The 21088-nt window shown below is 35.5% G+C and overlaps 1 protein-coding gene across 1 annotated transcript in view; it reads right to left on the bottom strand.

The window, feature by feature from the left end:
- cdh15 (cadherin 15, type 1, M-cadherin (myotubule)) overlaps window positions 1-17893 on the bottom strand; it is a 35599-nt gene extending 17706 nt beyond the window's left edge. Inside the window, exons 1-2 of the mRNA XM_077201526.1 lie at window positions 17728-17893; window positions 4579-4710 (exon numbers count right to left, since the gene is read on the bottom strand). Coding sequence (XP_077057641.1) covers window positions 4579-4710; window positions 17728-17778 — 183 coding nt within the window. The 5' untranslated portion in view covers window positions 17779-17893. The remainder of the gene's footprint in view (window positions 1-4578; window positions 4711-17727) is intronic.
- Between the last annotated feature and the right edge of the window lie 3195 nt (window positions 17894-21088).

Here is a 21088-nt window from a genome sequence, read left to right as displayed (position 1 = left end):
TAAACTATACTGTGTTCCAACTTTTTGTTGTATGTAGTGTGTCTGTTGATGCTGTCAATCTAATTCAGATTTTTATTTATTTGAAAACCCCATCGTTCTAAGCCACTAGAATATGACTCTCATAAAAGTACAAACTACATCACTGGATAGTTATATTTTCAAAAAAGACATTGACATTCAATTTATGGAAGCTTGTTTCCGCCACAGAATAAAACATTTTAAAAGATAATTGCGACTTTTTATCTCACAGTTGATAGATATAAAGTCAGAATTGCAAGATAAAAACTCTCAACTCTCAATATAAAATCATGAAATTCTGACTTTATAACACACAATCGTGAGTTTATATATTGCAGTTCTGACTTTATAACACACAATCGTGAGTTTATATCTTGCAATTCTGACTTTATATCACGCAATTCTGACTTTATAACACAATTGTGAGTTTATATCTTGCAATTCTGACTTTATAACTCGCAATTGTGACTTTATAACACGCAATTCTGACTTTATAACACAATTGCAACTTTATATCTCGCAATTCTGACTTTATAACTCGCAATTGCAACTTTATATCTCGCAGTTCTGACTTTATAACTCACAATTCTGACTTTATAACTCACAATTCTGACTTTATATCACATGATTCTGACTTTATAACTCACAATTCTGACTTTATATCACATGATTCTGACTTTATAACTCACAATTCTGACTTTAAATCACATGATTCTGACTTTATAACTCGCAATTGCAACTTTATATCTCACAATTCTGACTTTATAACACAATTGCAACTTTATATCTCACAATTCTGACTTTATAACTCGCAATTGCGACTTTATATCACGCAATTCTGACTTTATATCTCGCAATTCTGACTTTATAACTCACAATTCTGCCTTTATATCACGTAATTCTGACTTTATAACTCACAATTCTGACTTTATAACTCGCAAAATTGCAACTTTATAACTCACAATTCTGACTTTATAACTCGCAATTGCGACTTTATATCACGCAATTCTGACTTTATATCTCGCAATTCTGACTTTATATCACGCAATTCTGACTTTATAACTCGCAATTCTGACTTTATAACTCACAATTCTGACTTTATATCTCGCAATTCTGACTTTATAACTCGCAATTCTGACTTTATATCACGTAATTCTGACTTTATAACTCACAATTCTGACTTTATATCTCGCAATTCTGACTTTATATCTCGCAATTCTGACTTTATAACTCGCAATTCTGACTTTATATCTCACAATTCTGACTTTATAACTCGCAAAATTGCAACTTTATAACTCACAATTCTGACTTTATAACTCGCAATTGCGACTTTATATCACGCAATTCTGACTTTATATCTCGCAATTCTGACTTTATATCACGCAATTCTGACTTTATAACTCGCAATTCTGACTTTATAACTCACAATTCTGACTTTATATCTCGCAATTCTGACTTTATAACTCGCAATTCTGACTTTATAACTCGCAATTCTGACTTTATAACTCGCAATTCTGACTTTATAACTCACAATTCTGACTTTATATCTCGCAATTCTGACTTTATAACTCGCTATTCTGACTTTATAACTCGCAATTCTGACTTTATAACTCGCAATTCTGACTTTATAACTCGCAATTCTGACTTTATAACTCGCAATTCTGACTTTATATCTCGCAATTCTGACTTTATAACTCACAATTCTGACTTTATAACTCGCAATTCTGACTTTATAACTCGCAATTGCAACTTTATATCTCGCAATTGTGACTTTATAACTCACAATTCTGACTTTATAACTCGCAATTGTGACTTTATATCACGCAATTCTGACTTTATAACTCACAATTCTGACTTTATAACTCACAATTCTGACTTTATAACTCACAATTCTGACTTTATAACTCGCAATTGCGACTTTATATCACGCAATTCTGACTTTATAACTTACAATTCTGACTTTATATCTCGCAATTCTGACTTTATAACTCACAATTCTGACATTATAACTCACAATTCTGACTTTATAACTCACAATTCTGACTTTATAACTCGCAATTGCAATTTTATATCTCGCAATTCTGACTTTATTACTCACAATTCTGACTTTATAACTCGCAATTGCGACTTTATATCACGCAATTCTGACTTTATATCTCGCAATTCTGACTTTATAACTCACAATTCTGACTTTATATCTCACAATTCTGACTTTATAACTCACAATTCTGACTTTATATTTCACAATTCTGACTTTATAACTCGCAATTGCAACTTTATATCTCGCAATTCTGACTTTATATCACGATTCTGACTTTATAACTCGCAATTGCAACTTTATATCTCGCAATTCTGACTTTAGATCACATGATTCTGACTTTATAACTCGCAATTGCGACTTTATATCACGCAATTCTGACTTTATATCTCGCAATTCTGACTTTATAACTCACAATTTTGACTTTATAACTCGCAATTCTGACTTTATAACTCACAATTCTGACTTTATATTTCACAATTCTGACTTTATAACTCACAATTCTGACTTTATATCACGTAATTCTGACTTTATAACTCACAATTCTGACTTTATAACTCGCAATTGCAACTTTATATCACGTAATTCTGACTTTATATCCCGCAATTCTGACTTTATAACTTGCAATTGCAACTTTATAACTCACAATTCTGACTTTATATCTCGCAATTCTGACTTTATAACTCGCAATTCTGACTTTATATCACGTAATTCTGACTTTATAACTCACAATTCTGACTTTATATCTCGCAATTCTGACTTTATATCTCGCAATTCTGACTTTATAACTCGCAATTCTGACTTTATATCTCACAATTCTGACTTTATATCTCACAATTCTGACTTTATAACTCGCAAAATTGCAACTTTATAACTCACAATTCTGACTTTATAACTCGCAATTGCGACTTTATATCACGCAATTCTGACTTTATATCTCGCAATTCTGACTTTATATCACGCAATTCTGACTTTATAACTCGCAATTCTGACTTTATAACTCACAATTCTGACTTTATATCTCGCAATTCTGACTTTATAACTCGCAATTCTGACTTTATAACTCGCAATTCTGACTTTATAACTCGCAATTCTGACTTTATAACTCACAATTCTGACTTTATATCTCGCAATTCTGACTTTATAACTCGCTATTCTGACTTTATAACTCGCAATTCTGACTTTATAACTCGCAATTCTGACTTTATAACTCGCAATTCTGACTTTATAACTCGCAATTCTGACTTTATATCTCGCAATTCTGACTTTATAACTCACAATTCTGACTTTATAACTCGCAATTCTGAGTTTATAACTCGCAATTGCAACTTTATATCTCGCAATTGTGACTTTATAACTCACAATTCTGACTTTATAACTCGCAATTGTGACTTTATATCACGCAATTCTGACTTTATAACTCACAATTCTGACTTTATAACTCACAATTCTGACTTTATAACTCACAATTCTGACTTTATAACTCGCAATTGCGACTTTATATCACGCAATTCTGACTTTATAACTTACAATTCTGACTTTATATCTCGCAATTCTGACTTTATAACTCACAATTCTGACATTATAACTCACAATTCTGACTTTATAACTCACAATTCTGACTTTATAACTCGCAATTGCAATTTTATATCTCGCAATTCTGACTTTATTACTCACAATTCTGACTTTATAACTCGCAATTGTGACTTTATATCACGCAATTCTGACTTTATATCTCGCAATTCTGACTTTATAACTCACAATTCTGACTTTATATCTCACAATTCTGACTTTATAACTCACAATTCTGACTTTATATTTCACAATTCTGACTTTATAACTCGCAATTGCAACTTTATATCTCGCAATTCTGACTTTATATCACGATTCTGACTTTATAACTCGCAATTGCAACTTTATATCTCGCAATTCTGACTTTATATCACATGATTCTGACTTTATATCTCGCAATTCTGACTTTATAACTCACAATTTTGACTTTATAACTCGCAATTCTGACTTTATAACTCACAATTCTGACTTTATATTTCACAATTCTGACTTTATAACTCACAATTCTGACTTTATATCACGTAATTCTGACTTTATAACTCACAATTCTGACTTTATAACTCGCAATTGCAACTTTATATCACGTAATTCTGACTTTATATCCCGCAATTCTGACTTTATAACTTGCAATTGCAACTTTATAACTCACAATTCTGACTTTATATCTCACAATTCTGACTTTATAACTCGCAATTGCGACATTATATCACGCAACTCTGACTTTATATCTCGCAATTCTGACTTTATAACTCACAATTCTGACTTTATAACTCGCAATTGCGACTTTATATCTCGCAATTCAATTGTAAACTTTTACAGATAAAAAGTTGCAATTACCTTTTTTATTTTTTATTCTGTGGCGGAAACAAGCTTCCATATCAATTAGTGTGAACTTGTGAAGTGTGTTTTCCAGGTCTACAGTGAGGAACTAATGAGGGACGCTGGTTTACCTGGACCAGATCCTCCGGGAGCTGTTTGCTGTTTTCTGAGACTCGGATGGGTGGGATGACCCAGTCTCTCTTCACCCTGACCAGTGGACCAGTGCTCCTGAGGCTCCATGCGTTCAGATCGCTCGACTTCACCTGTAACACACAGTGATCAGACTCTGGAGGCTCTTCAGTGACACACACACACACACACACACACACACACACACACACACACACACACACACACACACACACACACACACACACACACACACACACACACACACACACACACACAGTCTACAGCAGCTTTAAGGGGTTGTTAACACAACACCGTTTTCACCTAAACATGGAAAACTAGTTGTAACACATGTTTTAAATATTTTCACACATGCCAGCATGACGAAACTTAGTGTATTTACTAGTTGCCATATCAACACTGTATAAATAATACTAAACATGGAAAACTAGTTGTAACACACTTGTTTCATGAGTTTGTGAGCCTGTGTTTCTGTTCTCAGAGGATGTTATCTGGTAATAACAGTTAGATGGCGCTATTGACAAATCAGAATCAAGTATTCCACAGAGCCGTGTAATAATCGCAATGAAACCGCACGCGATTTGGCAAAGGCTCCGATTACTTTATGCACACACACACACCTAACACACACGTCTGGTTCACTATCTTTGTGGGGACTCTCCATAGACGTAATGGTTTTTATACTGTACAAACTGTATATTCTGTCCTCTTACACAAACCCGACCCCTAAACCAACCCATCACACACACACACACACACACACACACACACACACACACACACACACACACACACACACACACACACACACACACACACACACACACACACACACACACACACACACACAGCTGTTCAGCAGGGAAACAGGCTCAGCTTCTCCACCCATGGCCTGTCGGCTGTCGCTCTGAAACACATTCTGGTTTAATGCACCTGACAGAGGTCAGAGGTCAGAGGTCAGCTTCTAAACATGCTTAAGTGACAAAATTCCACACGCGGTGACAGAGTTCTCACACACACCGACACAATGTGTGTCAAAGTGAAACATTCTCACCATGGACCAAGACTGATTTATGAAACTACAAGAAATATGTAGCCGTTTTTTGCTCCAAGTTAAATGCGGGAAGATGTAAGATTGTGTAAATGGTTTTGATTAATAAATGGTGAGTAAATTGAAATTTATCAGGCATAAACCCTTCTCACCATCTATGAAACTATATTTTGCTTTGTTATAATATAGGATACCCTTGTAAAACAAAAAAACAAAAAAATGTGTTTTTTTTTTATGTGCACTTGTACTTCAGATCTTAAAAGTATATATTTTTAAAACGTCTTGCAGATAATATAATATTAATGAAATAAAAGGCCACTTAAGTGACCTTAAAAAGAGTCCACTGTCATGACTATGTTTCTTAACACACTTAAAAAGTGCCTTTTGTCAATTGAAGTTTAAAAAAAAAGTACACTTATTTAACACATGATCACATATGATTTGAACTATTAGTGTGTTACTCAATATTACATTTAAAGTTAATATATTTTAAATATAGGCTAAATTGCAACTTCCTTACAAATGTGTAATTACAAATATATTTAAATACAAGATGTACACTAGAAATGACATTAAAGTATGTTTTAGTTTACCGGCTGTACACTTGAACTACATTTCAAAGACAATACAAGTAATTATATTTATATAAAGATAAAGATACTTGAGTCCTGCTTAGGTGGTTCAAAAAAGCACACTTAAGTTCAACTAATTGCATTTATTATACATTAAAACTATTATAAAATAGATCTTCATTTAATTAGTTAACATGATCAATTGTCAGAAAACATTTCATTCAGTTTGCACGCAAGTATATTATTACTGTCAATAAGTATTAATATATTAATGAGTGCTCTTTTAAAATTATTCTAAAGTGTACTTCTTTTTCACAAGGGTATTTGGATTTTAAATTATTTATTTAACAACTTTTTCCCTTTTAGCAGCAACCTCTTTTTTACGACAATAATATAAATAGTTTCTGATTCAAACCATGTATTATGTTGCAATTCTAAAATAAAGTACTCATTAAAGACAAACTTGGGGACAAAAAGTCTACTGGCCCGTTCACAAGAAAAAACAATAACTTTAACGATAACTATATCAGTGAACGAAACATTAATGATTCTGATTGGCTGTCAATGTTTTTATCGTTCATCAGCTGGAAAAAAATCGTTCTGAAAGTGATTCCAACTATATCATTATTTTCTATTAGTCTATATATTGGTCGATTCTATATATTAGTCTATTCTATTACTCTATATTGACTAGGGCTGTCGATTTAACACGTTCATTTGGTGCGTTTAATTATGGAATAAATAATGAGTTAAAATTATTAGCGCTTCTATCGCAACGTGACTCCGCCCAGAGCTGTACGTCATATCTTTCATTACATTCATGACTGCATGATGAAGCATATTACTATGCGGTTAAAATGCCACTAAAATTCAAGATATGAGGGTGAACAATGTCCCATATGGGTCTTTGTCTTATATTTATATCTATGGTATAGTTTATCAATATCACCAGAGCATGAGTGCAATTTCTTTGTATGTGATAAAAAATGTAACATTGATTTTATACAACAGTTCAATAAACCAGAAGTTAATATTGCATTACATTGCAACACAATATTGTCTGTTTTTGCTCAATTTCGTTCTAAACAAAGCCACGGGAGAACTGTTGTGCGTCTCTTTTCATGACTGAACGAATCAAGTGAGTCATCGATTCAGTGATTCATTCATAAAGACGGCCACTTGGCTCGTTCCTGAATGAATCAGCCGTTTGAGCGAATTGGCAGAATGAATGATTCAATGACTCGCTCATTAAGACAGAGACTTGCCGCCATCTACTGGCAGTTTTAGTTTCATACAGAGTTTAATTTCATATTTCATTCATGTAGCCTACATGTTTTTAGTGTTCATCAGCTGGAAAATATCATTCTAGATTAATTCCAACAATATCGTTTCTCTGTGCCATTATCGTTATGATTGTGTTTCTTTTATATTTGCAATGATTTTTAGAACTATAATTATCTTTATCCCTATATTCATCATCATTGATGTGAACGGGCCTTTAGAAACCACCCCATTTAAGAATGCAATAATAATGCATCACCATATAAGAATCCTAAATAGCAGCAATGTCTGTGATAGTCGTCGTGCATCGGTGGAAGTGTTTCCTGAGAGTCGATGCAGAATGCTGGACATCACTGGCATGATCAGACCCTGTCAGAAACACTAATCTTAGAGCCGCCCGAATTCTCTGTTCTGTTAGTGTAGTACTACATTACACCGTCTAAAGGGTTTACTCTGCTATTCCAAGGCCAATTGCATGTGGCAAGAACTAGCTTGACCAACAAACAGCTAACCGAGAGGTAATCAGTGTTACTTTTCTGATTCAGATTAGACCGATCTACCTATGAGAAGTCTTAGGGCATTTTCACCCCTATATATTGTTTGTTTTGTTCTGAAACACGGACTTAATTTGATACCATGTTGCAGAATCTTCTTGGTTCGGTTCGCTTTCACAAGGCGACCTTTCAAAGCGTGTTCACGCAAGTCACATGTGAGTACAACTGTCCTCTTATTGGTCAGTAGCTACGTTTACATGGACACAATCGGAATGAAATCAATACGATTGATGAATCCGAACACGGTGTTTACATGAACTATAAATAAAGTAATCGGGTTGATGTGCGCGTTTATATGTCACAAGATTCAAATCAGAATTGATTTTTTGGCATGCGCACACTGCACGAATATGCCGCTGTTCGCGCATAACTATTCTCCTTTATTGGTTCTTTATTTTTTTTAAACAGCAGACTTAATATTTATCTGTCTCTGGTCATGATTTGGAGACGATGAGCATGAACCGTTTTGCCGTGCTGCTATTGATCACGCAGTAAAACCACGCGCCCAAAACCTGTCGTCCATGGATGATAATCTGAAACAAGCACTGGTGGGACGTTGTCCTGCTCCACTTCACAGACGCTGAGTGAAATGAGAATTTTTTAATGACAGAACATCATTTATATTCACTTTATTCAACAGGAAGAACAGCTTGTTCCACGCGTCATACGTCATTACGCTATTTCAACGTCATTGCACATGCGCAGTCCTTTAAGTTTCGGTTTTCAATCCGATCAAGTGTTTACATGTTCTCTCGATCGGATTACAAAAGGAGTAAACCACCCCTTTCAATCCGATCGAAATTTCAATCGGATCGAGCTCAATCGGATCGATTAAGGTGTTTACATGAAGGTTTTTTAGTCCGATTGAGCCGTCAATCCGATTATAAGTGTCCATGTAAACGCAGCTAGTGTTTCCTCTGCGTCATCCATTAAGATGATTGACAGATTCGCTCTATGAGCTTATTGTGGCTTTATTTGTTACTGTCGAGACACACACACAAACACTATATGGATGTAGCCATCATTGCAGATGTTAAGTTATATACTACAACATTCGTATTAATACAGCAGCAAATTCAAACGCACTCTCTCTCTCTCTCTGGATCTCCCAGTGTCAAAACACACGCAAACACTACAGTATATGAAATTTATAATGCAGCTGGAACAGGGATCAAGGCTTCATCGGGACAGCATTCTCGCACGGTTTCGTTACTGAATGAATTCACGTTTTTTAACGAATCGAGTCATCAATTCAGTGACTCATTCATAAAAAAGGTCACTTGCCTGTTCCAGAATGAATCAGCCGTTTGAATGAATTGGCTGAATGAATGATTCAATGACTCGCTCATTAAGACCGAGACTTGTCGTCACCTACTGGCAGTTTTAGTTTCATATAGAGTATAATTTCATTTTTCATTCATATTCATGTCACCTGTGAGCTGCATTAAACAGCTTCTGGATTTTTTTATGGCCACATTGTAGCCTTTAAAAGTGTATGTGTAATACTGAATCAAAATATTTCTTGCTAAAGCTTTTCTCATCTAACACAATAATTAGTTTAAATGATCTTTCTGAATTGATTGCACATCGAGCCAAAACGGATGTGCGATTAATTCAGATTAAAAAAAATTATTATCACAAGACAGAAAAAATTATTATCACAATACTGATATAATCTGATATAATATACTGATATAATACTGATATAAAAATTATTATCACAATACTGATATAATCCTGTTTAACAGAATACTACTCGTGTGGGATTGGATATTTGAGACTGAAATGATTGTTGTGTTCTGGGTGGGATTTACTGGAGGTCTCTTGATGTCTTTAACAGAGCTGCACAGTTGGCTACTTCTCTTATCATTTACCCATGAGCTTTTATGAGTGTCTGCTAATGCACTTCTTCACCTCATTTAGGACATCCATGAGTGTCTGTACATCTCAGTTCTTTTATTAAGTTGCTGTTTAATATGAGCTTTTTATACAAAGCATCACTGACTCCCTGGACTGTCCGCACACAGAGAGAGAACGTGAGATTAAATTAAATTGAAACTTTTGCTTTCTCCTCAGGAAAAGACCCAGTGATCTTACATCTCTCAATGTTTCAGATTTTGTTTCAATGTTTCAAAGTCTGCAAATCAAAATTTAATATGAACTCAAATTCTTTCTCATAAGGATTTTAAACTCCCCCTGAAGTCAATAATTTTATCCCTTAAAATTGATCACCTAAATGGCAAATTTAAAAGTTTGTTTTTCATTGAAAAAATTCTTCATGCCTTTAAAATATCTTGAATGTAACTCGACACCCTTGTCTCATTTAGAATTCGCGGATCTATGAATATGCAAATGAGCCCCGCCTCCACTCACTCACTCAGCTCAGAGATCCACTCGTTGGCGATCACACGTTGATCTGATTGGTTACAAGGTAGTTTGTGACGTCAGAAACACCAGCGAATTCAAACCGTGTTTTTGAGACTGTCTTTGGTTCACTGCAGTTTTAAGCAGAAAATACTCAGCAATGCTGTCGACTTATGAATTTACACATGGTTTGTCTTAAAGCATATTAAAAACACCACATAGACATATAACAACATTAAAAACTTGACTTCAAAATTAAATTTATTTTGATGATCCACTTTAGACACTAACCGAACATCTACTAATGACTTCTAGTTGACATGAGAGTTGCTTATAGTTATCAGAATGTCTAAAGTGGACCACGAAACAAAGTGTAACTTAAAATCTGAGAGAAATGTGATCCTCCAGTATGTCTCCAGAGCCGCATGTGAAACACTTGCTCAGGGGAAGCACTGATCTGAAAATACCCCACAGTCTGAACCACAGAGACAACAGGTGTCGATCACAGGCGTTCTGGCAACCTCACATTCAACTATCCAGCAAAAAACATGCTCTTTATTTCAGGACAGTTTTATGAACGTCCAAGAATCTGCAACCTATGGGGCTTTTAGTGCTTTGGGGAAAAACAGTCCAGTTCACAGTTGTTGCTCTCTGTGTCACATCTAACCCAGTTTAGCTGAACTTTTACCAGAGTAAGACATTCCTAAAGCTACACACACACACACACACACACATGGCAGGGTCAGCTGGTCCGAGCCTCGGCGTGACTAACACAATAAGATACACTACATTTCTGAAGAGGAGAAGAAACAGAGCGAGTCTGGAACACATTAGGTGGAACACATACAGAGTTCTGGACTAGTTAGTTAGTGTGTGTGTGTGTGACTGTAAAAAGTGTTCAGTTCACTTAAAAAATTGTTTAAACCCATTGCCTCAAAATGATTAAGTAAATAAAATGCTTAATTAAAAAAAATGTATGTGAGACTTGACAATTCCACATGACTTAATTTTGTTCGATTAAGCATGAAGTTTATTTACTTAATAATAAAAAAAGGCAAGGGGTTTCCTCAATTTTTTAAGTTAAGTCAACTGATCACTTTTTACAGTGTGTGTGTGTGTGTGTGTGTGTGTGTGTGTGTGTGTGTGTGTGTGTGTGTGTGTGTGTGTGTGTGTGTGTGTGTGTGTGTGTGTGTGTGTGTGTGTGTGTCTTATTAAGTTGTACAGTAGTGGCCGAAAGTGTTGTCCGGCCTGTAGGAAAAATTACATCTTTATTTAAATATTATTCAAAATATGCTACAGATTTTGTAATTATATTGCATAGCTGTGCTTTTTTCATCACACTTTAGATTGTAGGGTCCAATTCTCACTATTAACTATGACTTTTACCTCAACAAACTCCTAATTGCTTAATAATAGTTAGTAAGATAGTTGTTAAATTTAGGATTAAGAGATGTAGGATTTGATCATGAAGAACAACACATTAATATGTGCTTTATACGTACTAATAAACAGTTAATAACTCTTAAATCAGTATTATCAGGTAAAATGGCATTTAGTTTATCTCTGCATGTGTGATGTGTGTGTCTCCGGTTGGACGAGAGGTCAGAGGTCACACAGGTGGACACGTTCTGTCATTTCATTCCTCAATCGGTTCAGTACGTTTGTTTTTGTCTTTCTTTCTTTCTTTCTCTCTTTCTTTTTTCAAAATGCAGGACTGTGAAACGATTAATCGCATCCAAAATAAAAGTTTGCGCTTATGTAATATATGTGTGTGTACTGTGTATAATTATTTTGTATATATGAATACACACATGCATGTATATATTTAAGAAAAATGTGTTATTTATATATAAAATATTTATATATAATACATATTATATATATATATATATATATATATATATATATATATATATATATATATATATATATATATATATACTAGTGGTGGGCCGTTATCGGCGTTAACGTGCTGCATTAACGTGAGATTCTTATCGGCCGATAAAAAAAATATCGCCGTTAATCTATTCTCAAAGTTGGGTTGGGATCATAAAATAGCTTTTTCGAATATCGTTATATTTTCGCGCAATTCCAATGTGTAGCCTAGTATATTTGAGATAATTGACGCCGCGCCTACTGTCACAGATCGCGCAGCAGGGTATTTTCCTGTCAGGGACACAAGGTGTATACTTTTACATGTTACGTTGGGCGACGTTCCTCTTTTTACTTTATTTTAATGCAATTACATGTTGTTAAATGAGTTTATTCCAAGCGCGCTGTATCTTTGCATGAGCATGAGCGATGCTCAATTTACAAATGAATCACTCTTTTGAGTCGATTCTGTTCAAAGACTTCATCAAACAAGGGCAGATCTGTCTAAATCGGTTCGCGAATCAGTTCTGTTCAGTTCCTCCCGCACTGAATCGTCTGAACTCTGAAGCGCGTTCAATCACACTCGACACGGAGTCGTAACAGGAAGATTAAAGAACATCAAGAGCTACAGTTTAGTCTAGTGAAAGCAAATCTGCAAATGCATCATATTTTTCCCAGCGATGAAGATCTTTATTAGTTGAACATATTCGTATGATGTCTGTGAATGAATGATTCCACAGGACGATACATTCGATTTCATTTCATTCAGGTAATACATTTTACAACCAAACAGATTATTACGCCACGATATAGCACTACTAAAAGTATGGCATTATCCATTGGACATATACATTAATTTATAGGCTACAAAAAACGCTTCAGAGCGTCGGCGCACTGGCAAAGGTTTAAAGGTTAAATAAGTTAACGTTACCATTGATGAAATTAACACCCGCCATCCCGCGGTAATGTGTGTGTATAGCGCAGAGGCATAGTCACATGAATAGTTTACATTGATTGAAACTAATTTGTTTTAAAAAGAGGAGGCTATTGCCGGTAAAGGCAGATTCACATAAAATCATTATGACATATGACAATATTTTTTGATCTAACGAGCATCTGGTTTGCCGATGCAAAAACGGACGGTAGCTACGTCGTGCTTATTGTTTTTTTTCTTCTTCCAATTAGCCTAAGTTACTATGTTTAAAAAAACCAGACGAAAACATGTTACTTGTTCAATTAATAAACAGTTTGTTTGATGACAAATCGCTAAAAATGAAATTGGCCTCCCTTTCTGTCATTGTAATTGTGCGTTTTTTGTTTTGTGTTTTGTGAACGATATTCGACTTTTGCTCCTCTATTGTCGAATGGCATTTTTGGCAGAAATTCACATCCCTACGCGAGGCGAACTATTCTCAAAGACTTACTTTTAGTCATTATTTGGGTAGCACACATATTCTGAATGCCTTCGTCGGAATTCAAATGAGCCATTTTAATCTAGATTAATTCCAAGATTCCAGTGAGATTAATCTAGATTAATTCCAAGATTAAAAAATTAATCCATGCCCACCTCTAATATATACACATAGTATATAAAAGCAAATGTTTCTTACATGCATGTGTGTGTATTTATATATACAAAATAATTATACACAGTACACACACATATATTACGTAAGCACAAATTTTATTTATTTTGGATGCGATTAATCTCGATTAATCGTTTCACAGCCCTATTCCAATTATTTGATTTTTAGTGAGTGTTTCTGGTTTATTTTACAGGAACTGATCCTGATGTCATGTGAACACGAACATGAACATGTGAGGCATTAATCCAGAACGTGTCACGTCATGCTAATTCAAACCGTGTTATAACCGTCAGTGAACGCCGTCCCATCTCGGTTTCCTAATCTCGGATTGTCTCCGAATGTCTGTGACTGGGAGAAACACACAGTTTCCAGGATGACTGACTCTCTCCAGCTGCTTTATTACCAGTTTCTGCTCATTGCGTGGCCTGGGAACGTTGACCTCCTATTTCCACGACGAGATTAGCATGTCAGACACGCGGGGTTGAGTCTGCATCTGGGAACAGCTGCGTATTAGCAAGACCCTGAAGAGGCATGTGTGGATCTCAGTGCTCTCAGTGAGACGTGAGCCTCTCCCAAACAACAGAGACTTTTTGATAATTAAATTACATTATCAGAGTCTCAAGAGCCAGATGCCCAAAGAAGAACAGAATTAGAAGAAAATATCAATTCATCAGCAGGTTGGGTCAATGATGTGGAGGAAACTTTGAAGGTGATAATTTTCATGTATTGCACATTCTCTCTTAATTGTTGCATCAGTTGTGCACAGTTTTTTCTCACAGAATTACACCAATAGAAGAAAAAAAGGTTGCGCTTTATTTTACAGTCCTGGTCCCCATGTACATACCTATACTATGTATTATGATAGTAATAAGGTACTAACCCCGAACATGCTAAACCTAACCTTAACTCATGTAGTTACCTCATATTACTCTATACTTTCTTAGGCAAGGTCACTGTAAGTGCACAAACAGTAAAATAAAGTGCAAACGAAAAAAAATTCTTCTGTCTCTGAATAGTTATTTCTCCTTAGTGAAACACTATTGTAATCTTACACGTTTCCTCATGAATTGCACATTCTCTCTTAATTGTTACATCAGTTGTCCACAGAAATGTTTCTCACAGAATTACACCAATAGAAGAAAAAAAGGTTGCGCTTTATTTTACAGTCCTGGTCCCCATGTACATACCTATACAATGTATTATGAGTAATAACAATAACTTAAGTACACTCTCAGAAAAAAAGGTACAAAAGCTGTCACTGGGACAGTACCCTGTACCATTTAAGTACTAATATGTACACTTTTGGTACCAATATGTACCTTTGAGGGACTAATATGCACTCTTTAGGTACAAAGATGTACCTTTTGAAAAGGTCCCGCCACAGTGACAACTTTTGTACCTTTTTTTCTGAGTGTGTACTAACTCTGAACATACTAAACCTAACCTTAACACCTCATGTAGTTACCTTACTCTACTTTCTTAGGCAAGGACACTGTAAGTGCACAAACATACAGTCAAATAAACTGCAACCGAAAAAAATTAATTCCGTCTCTGAATAGTTTTTTCTCCTTAGTGAAACACTATAGTAATATAACACGTTTCATAAGAGGTCTTAACAATGTCTTAAAGCCCCAATATACAGCGTTTAGATGAATATGTAAATATGTGCTGTGCGCTTTCCTCTCAATAACACAATAAACACAACAAAAATTATAAAACAGCAAAATAAACAATGACATCTTCACTCTTTATTTAAATATTATCAAAAATTTTGTTACAGATTTTGTGAGCACTTTGACTTAAAGTGGATTGGTTGATCAAACTTTAGATTATATTACTATTAACTAACTATTAACTACGACTTTGGCCTCAATTAACTCCTAATTACTTTAATAGTTAGTAAGGGAGTTCATTTTAGGATTAAGGGATGTAGAATATGGTCATCCAGAATAAGGCATTAATATGTGCTTTATAAGTATTAATAAACAGCTAATATCATAGAAATATGCATGCGGATAAGCATCTGGTTGATAGTGAGAATTGGAGCTTAAACTAAAGCGTTACCAATTGTTTTATTTAGGCAATGAAACCCACCAAATTGACATCATTTTTAGCAAGACTGTCATACAAAAAAATTACGAACATATGCATTTTCCTGAGCTTTTTTTTATGCACAGTAAAATAAAACCTGTAGCTGTACTTTGCCTTTTTTGACAAATAATTTTGTCAGATAAATAGCAAGTTTAGTGTTTTGTTTGCAGCTGCTCTGTGATTCGGCTCTCCGGTAAACATTGATTTACAAGTACTTTATACAATAGATCGATTTAAAGCAGCGGCTTTACAGTATTAAAAATGAAAATTGTGTCAGTTTCTCTTTCAATCAGAATTACAGCTTCAGTAATTCAGTGTTCATGTTTTCACTGGGGTCTGACCTCGACGAACTGAACAGAAGAAATGAAGCAGAGAAGATTTACACGTAAAAGAAGGCGGAGCCTCAGAGCCACACCCACTTATTACATCATCACCACTGACCAATGGGATTTCAGAGGCGTTTACCAGCCGGAGTGAACTTTTCTGCAAAGTTCGCTTTCTCAAGCTGTTTCGAACTCCTGAAAAAAACGCCAAATTAACTTAATTTCAGCCTGATTTTGTTCGGAACGACGCCATCTTGTTCTTCGACTTCACTTGAAGTATATCGGGGCATTTAACTGAATAATCCTGAGATATGCTATCCACATTCATTTTATAGCTCTACGCTCTTCATGGACTGTCTATTTACATTTATCCTAAAGAAATGTTGATCCGTAAATGAATTGATCCTATGAAAGAGCAAAATAAAATGAAGTCTATGATAATAGCTAATGCTTTGGGGAAAATGGGTCGGTTTCAATCAAAAGAGCCAAAGTAACTTAATGCAATTGTTCTTGAATTGCTCATAAATAAGAAGGAACGACTAGCAATGTATCGCATGATGAAAGTCTGGCAACTCCAGAACAAATCTCTCGTTTCAGAATCTGTGTCTCATTGCAAATCTAAACAATTCAGATCATTGATTGTGGCAAATATTCACTTTGTTTGTATTCTTATTCGTTGTCTTCATGATTACACTAATAACTGACCTTGAAACGGTCACGTCAAACAAGCTTCGAACCAGCCATATTTTTCTTATTATTATTCATTATCCGTCATCATTCAATTAGTCAGAATTGACACGCGTTTATATTATTCATATAATACATCGCAATACGTTCAACAAGTTGAAGACAAACTTGACAATCAATTACTAAACATCTAAAGATGATTTAAGCAGATGTGACCCAAGTAAGGTCAAAACTGTAACCACTTCAACAAGATAAAATAACGCTTATCAGGTGTTGCTTAAAAATAAATAAAGCACAATAAAGCAATCCAGCAGGTTCACTTGTTTGAGGTTTCTAACGTTTGATTGTGCTGAGCAATATCAATATCAAAAACCTATAGCAAATTATAATATATATCATAATATTATAAACTATTTTCAGAAAAATCCACTGTCATAAGTAATCACCCCCCATTACTTATGTAAAGAATGATGCAAACTCTCAGCTTATTGTTTGTGCCGTATCTTTTAATATTATATTAACATCGAGTTATTATTTCACTGTACAAATGAAAACTGAAATGGATAACACTGAAAGTCCTCGGCGTCGAGTTAGTAAGTAAAGTAACACACAACGGTCAGCAATGCACGTATTGAGCCATATCTTCTAATATTATATTAACATTGAGCTATTGTTTTACTGTACAGCTGAAATGGATAACACTTAAAGTCCTCAGCATTGAGTTAGTAAGTAAAGTAAACTCGACTCACCTGACACACAACGGTCAGCATTGCACTCAGTACCGTCACGGCCCTCATCATCGCTTCTGACCCAATAAACCACTGAAACACTAGAGATGCAACAGTGTGTAAAGACTGAAGCCAAGTTTGCAGTGAGACTCTGAGTCTCTCGCTCCTCGTGTCTCAGACTTGAGTGACAGCACATGTGTGTGTGAAGAGGCTGGATCCCATTCCCAGCCCCCACAACACTCTCCCATGGCATGAACACACACCCCAGAAAATACATGACCCAGTCAATGAGAAGAATATACCTCCAATGAAATGAACTAGATATGTAAAGTTTGAGGACAAACTTTGATGTTGGCTTGACAAAGCCAGGTCTGAAAGTTTAGAATAACTTCGAAAGCTTAAAGTTTAAAGATTTTACTCAGAGAAAGTAAAATGCATGTTGCTATATATTTCTAGTATTTTTTTTACCCCATTGCTAGCATGTTGTTAGCATGTTTTATCACGATTCTAGCATGTTGCAAGCATTTTTAGCATATTGTTAACATGAATTAGCATGAAGCTAGTATGTTTTAAATTTTTTACTGTGAAATAGCATGTTGCTAGTATGTTTTAACAAGTTGCTAGCATGTTTAAGCATGTTGATATCATGCTATTGCATATTGCTAGAATGATCTTAACATGCTTTAAAGGCCATGTTGCAGGGTTAATTTTTCAACGAATTTGTGCAATTTGCTTGTTGGTAATAAACATTTAAACACTTATTCATTGTATTTTATGTTGTTGGGTATCACAAAACGAAATACAATACGAAAAAGTAGGTACTATCTTACAGCGGTTTGCAACGATTCTCCTTTCCCCCACAATGCATTGCATTCCGTCACCTTGGGGAGAGAATTTACTAAAGACCACCTTGAGAGCATTGAGAGTGACTAGAGAGAGACGAGTAGTAGACGAGATTATTCAGATGGCAGATTATAGATAAATTAAATAGATAAATACATAGATATAGATAGATATATAGACTAGATAGATAGACAGACAGATATATATATAGATATAGATAGATAGGCTAGTATATGCGGCAACTGCACATCCAATGGCGCGGGCGCCTCTGACGTGCGACCAACTCTACGTTGTCAATCTACCTACTATATATTTCTATCTATTTATCTGTCTAGCTGCTAGCTATCTATGCTAACGTTATGCTATCTGGCTGTCTGCCTATCTCTCTATACCGCCCACACAAGCACCTGCCAAACACAGCGACAGACACGCGGCGGCTACGTTTGCAACAACATTTTCACAGGCGGAAGAGATAAACGCTTTTGGTGTGTTCACACCGAACGCGAATAGAGCGTCAAATACGCGTCTAGTTAGATGCTTGAACATTCGCTCGAGTTAAAATTTGTCAACTTGCGCGGAAGACGTTCGCGGCAAATGCGTCGCCCAATTCGCGTCATTCGCAACGCATGGCGCGAATAATGCGTCTATTCGCGCCTTTGCATTGACTTTGTATGTAATCTACTCGCGCAAATAATTAAATTTGCGTTCGGTGTGAACACACCATGCCCATATAGCTAGCATGATGCCTTCTATTTCTAGATGACAAAGACAAAGTTTACCAGTACTTAGACACTATGACAAAGGTTACCGGTACTTATCTGAACTAACGTCATAATCACTGCAACTAGATAAAAAGACAGATTTTTCACTCGGTGCTATTCAATGACAGTAAAGAAAATATGTGTCGTTATTGTGCACTGCTGCTCGTAGACTAGCTCCAGTGCTCATTGCTGCGTTGCTAAATGATAGCAACTCACCAGGACACTTTACCAACTCTCCACTCATTCTCCTCGGACCATGCATTTAATTGGCTTTAACGGCCATCAGTTCTTGGCAATTCCTCATTTGCCCTCTCACGTCTGGCACGTTCGAAATTATACGGCTGCGAGCCATCATACATGTTGGCTCTTGCCACCTCTTCCTCATCCCAGTCAGTCGCCATATACTACACTGAGGCTACTTTCCTCCACTTCTCCCCAACGTGACGTCATCACCGAATTGCGTAAAAGAAACCCGTTACTACCAAAAACGTAAAAACTGGTCTTTAAGACCATTTTTGAGACATTTTAAAAATGATATACATATCTTGAGTGATTTATGTACCCATTAATCGACAGTGGTGGTTTACCTGCTACATGGCCTTTAACATTGTTATCATGTTTTTAGCACATTGCTAGCATGTTTGCTAATATGTTTTAACAAAATTCTAACATGTATTAGCATGTTGTAAAACATTGCTAGGATAAATTAGCATGTTTTGGCACATTTGCTAACATTATCCTAGCATGCTTTAGCACATTGCTAATATGTTTTAGCATTTTGCTAGCATATTTTAACACATTGTTAACATTATCCTAGCATGCTTTAGCACATTGCTAGCATGTTTTAACACATTGCTAGTGTAACCCCTTTAAATTTAGGTAGTTAACAGACTCTTAACTTGGAAAAAATGTAGTAACTACTATTTTGCCACTAGAGGGCGTTTCTCCATGACTAGTAAAATAATTGGGAAAAAAAGTATTATTACAAAACGCAAGAGAGAGCGGAGAAAGAATAAGACGATTCAGAGTGTAACTATTCAAACAAAAGAAAGAAATAGAGTGTGAAGAACATTTTTTTAGTTCTTTTCTACTGAAATCCGGGGGAAGAAACATCTTTTCATACTTTTATTTCGAAGAACTCCGGTTGGTTTTTTTTTCTTCCTCCTTGTTTCCAGTTGATGTGTACTTCTTGAGTTGACTGCGGACGAGCGAACGGCGAGCCAACAGTGCCTAGTTGAAGGACAATGCATCTTTCACTGGAGCAAGCTCAGTATCCTTAATCTGTCATCAAACAGATAAGAGAATACAACACACCATAGACTTTGGATACTTTGAGTGAAACTGAGTTTAAAACTACCCGGGTAGTAAATTCTTTCTGTTTTCTTTTCCCTGTCACGTGACCACTTCTGCTTCTATTTTTTTCCTATTTCAATATTCCTTTCCTGGAAGGATCAGACTTTAAAAGGAAAAAAAACAAATAACAACACAAGGAAAAGACTTTCTGAACTGTGTTTGGGGGAACCATTTATTTTATTTGTTATACTCAACAGGCCTGATTGTATTTTATTTTATTTTTTTTGTTAACTGTATGTTTACAAACTGGTACCAATACAGTACATTTTGTTTAATATCTCAAGTTGTGTTGAAATTGCTGTCTCAATCCTCCTTTCCGAACTTAGACGTTAGCTATACTGTGCCCATTCAACCTGATCAGTTTATTTAGAACTTTACAATAGAGTGATACAACGTGTTACATATAAAAGTGGCGAGCCCAGCCA

Source organism: Siphateles boraxobius, unplaced genomic scaffold, assembly GCF_051911475.1.
Source record: "Siphateles boraxobius isolate OS27281-9 unplaced genomic scaffold, OSU_SipBor_1 48, whole genome shotgun sequence".
Classification (NCBI taxonomy): Eukaryota; Metazoa; Chordata; class Actinopteri; order Cypriniformes; family Leuciscidae; genus Siphateles; species Siphateles boraxobius.
This window is presented reverse-complemented; position numbering and strand designations above follow the sequence as displayed.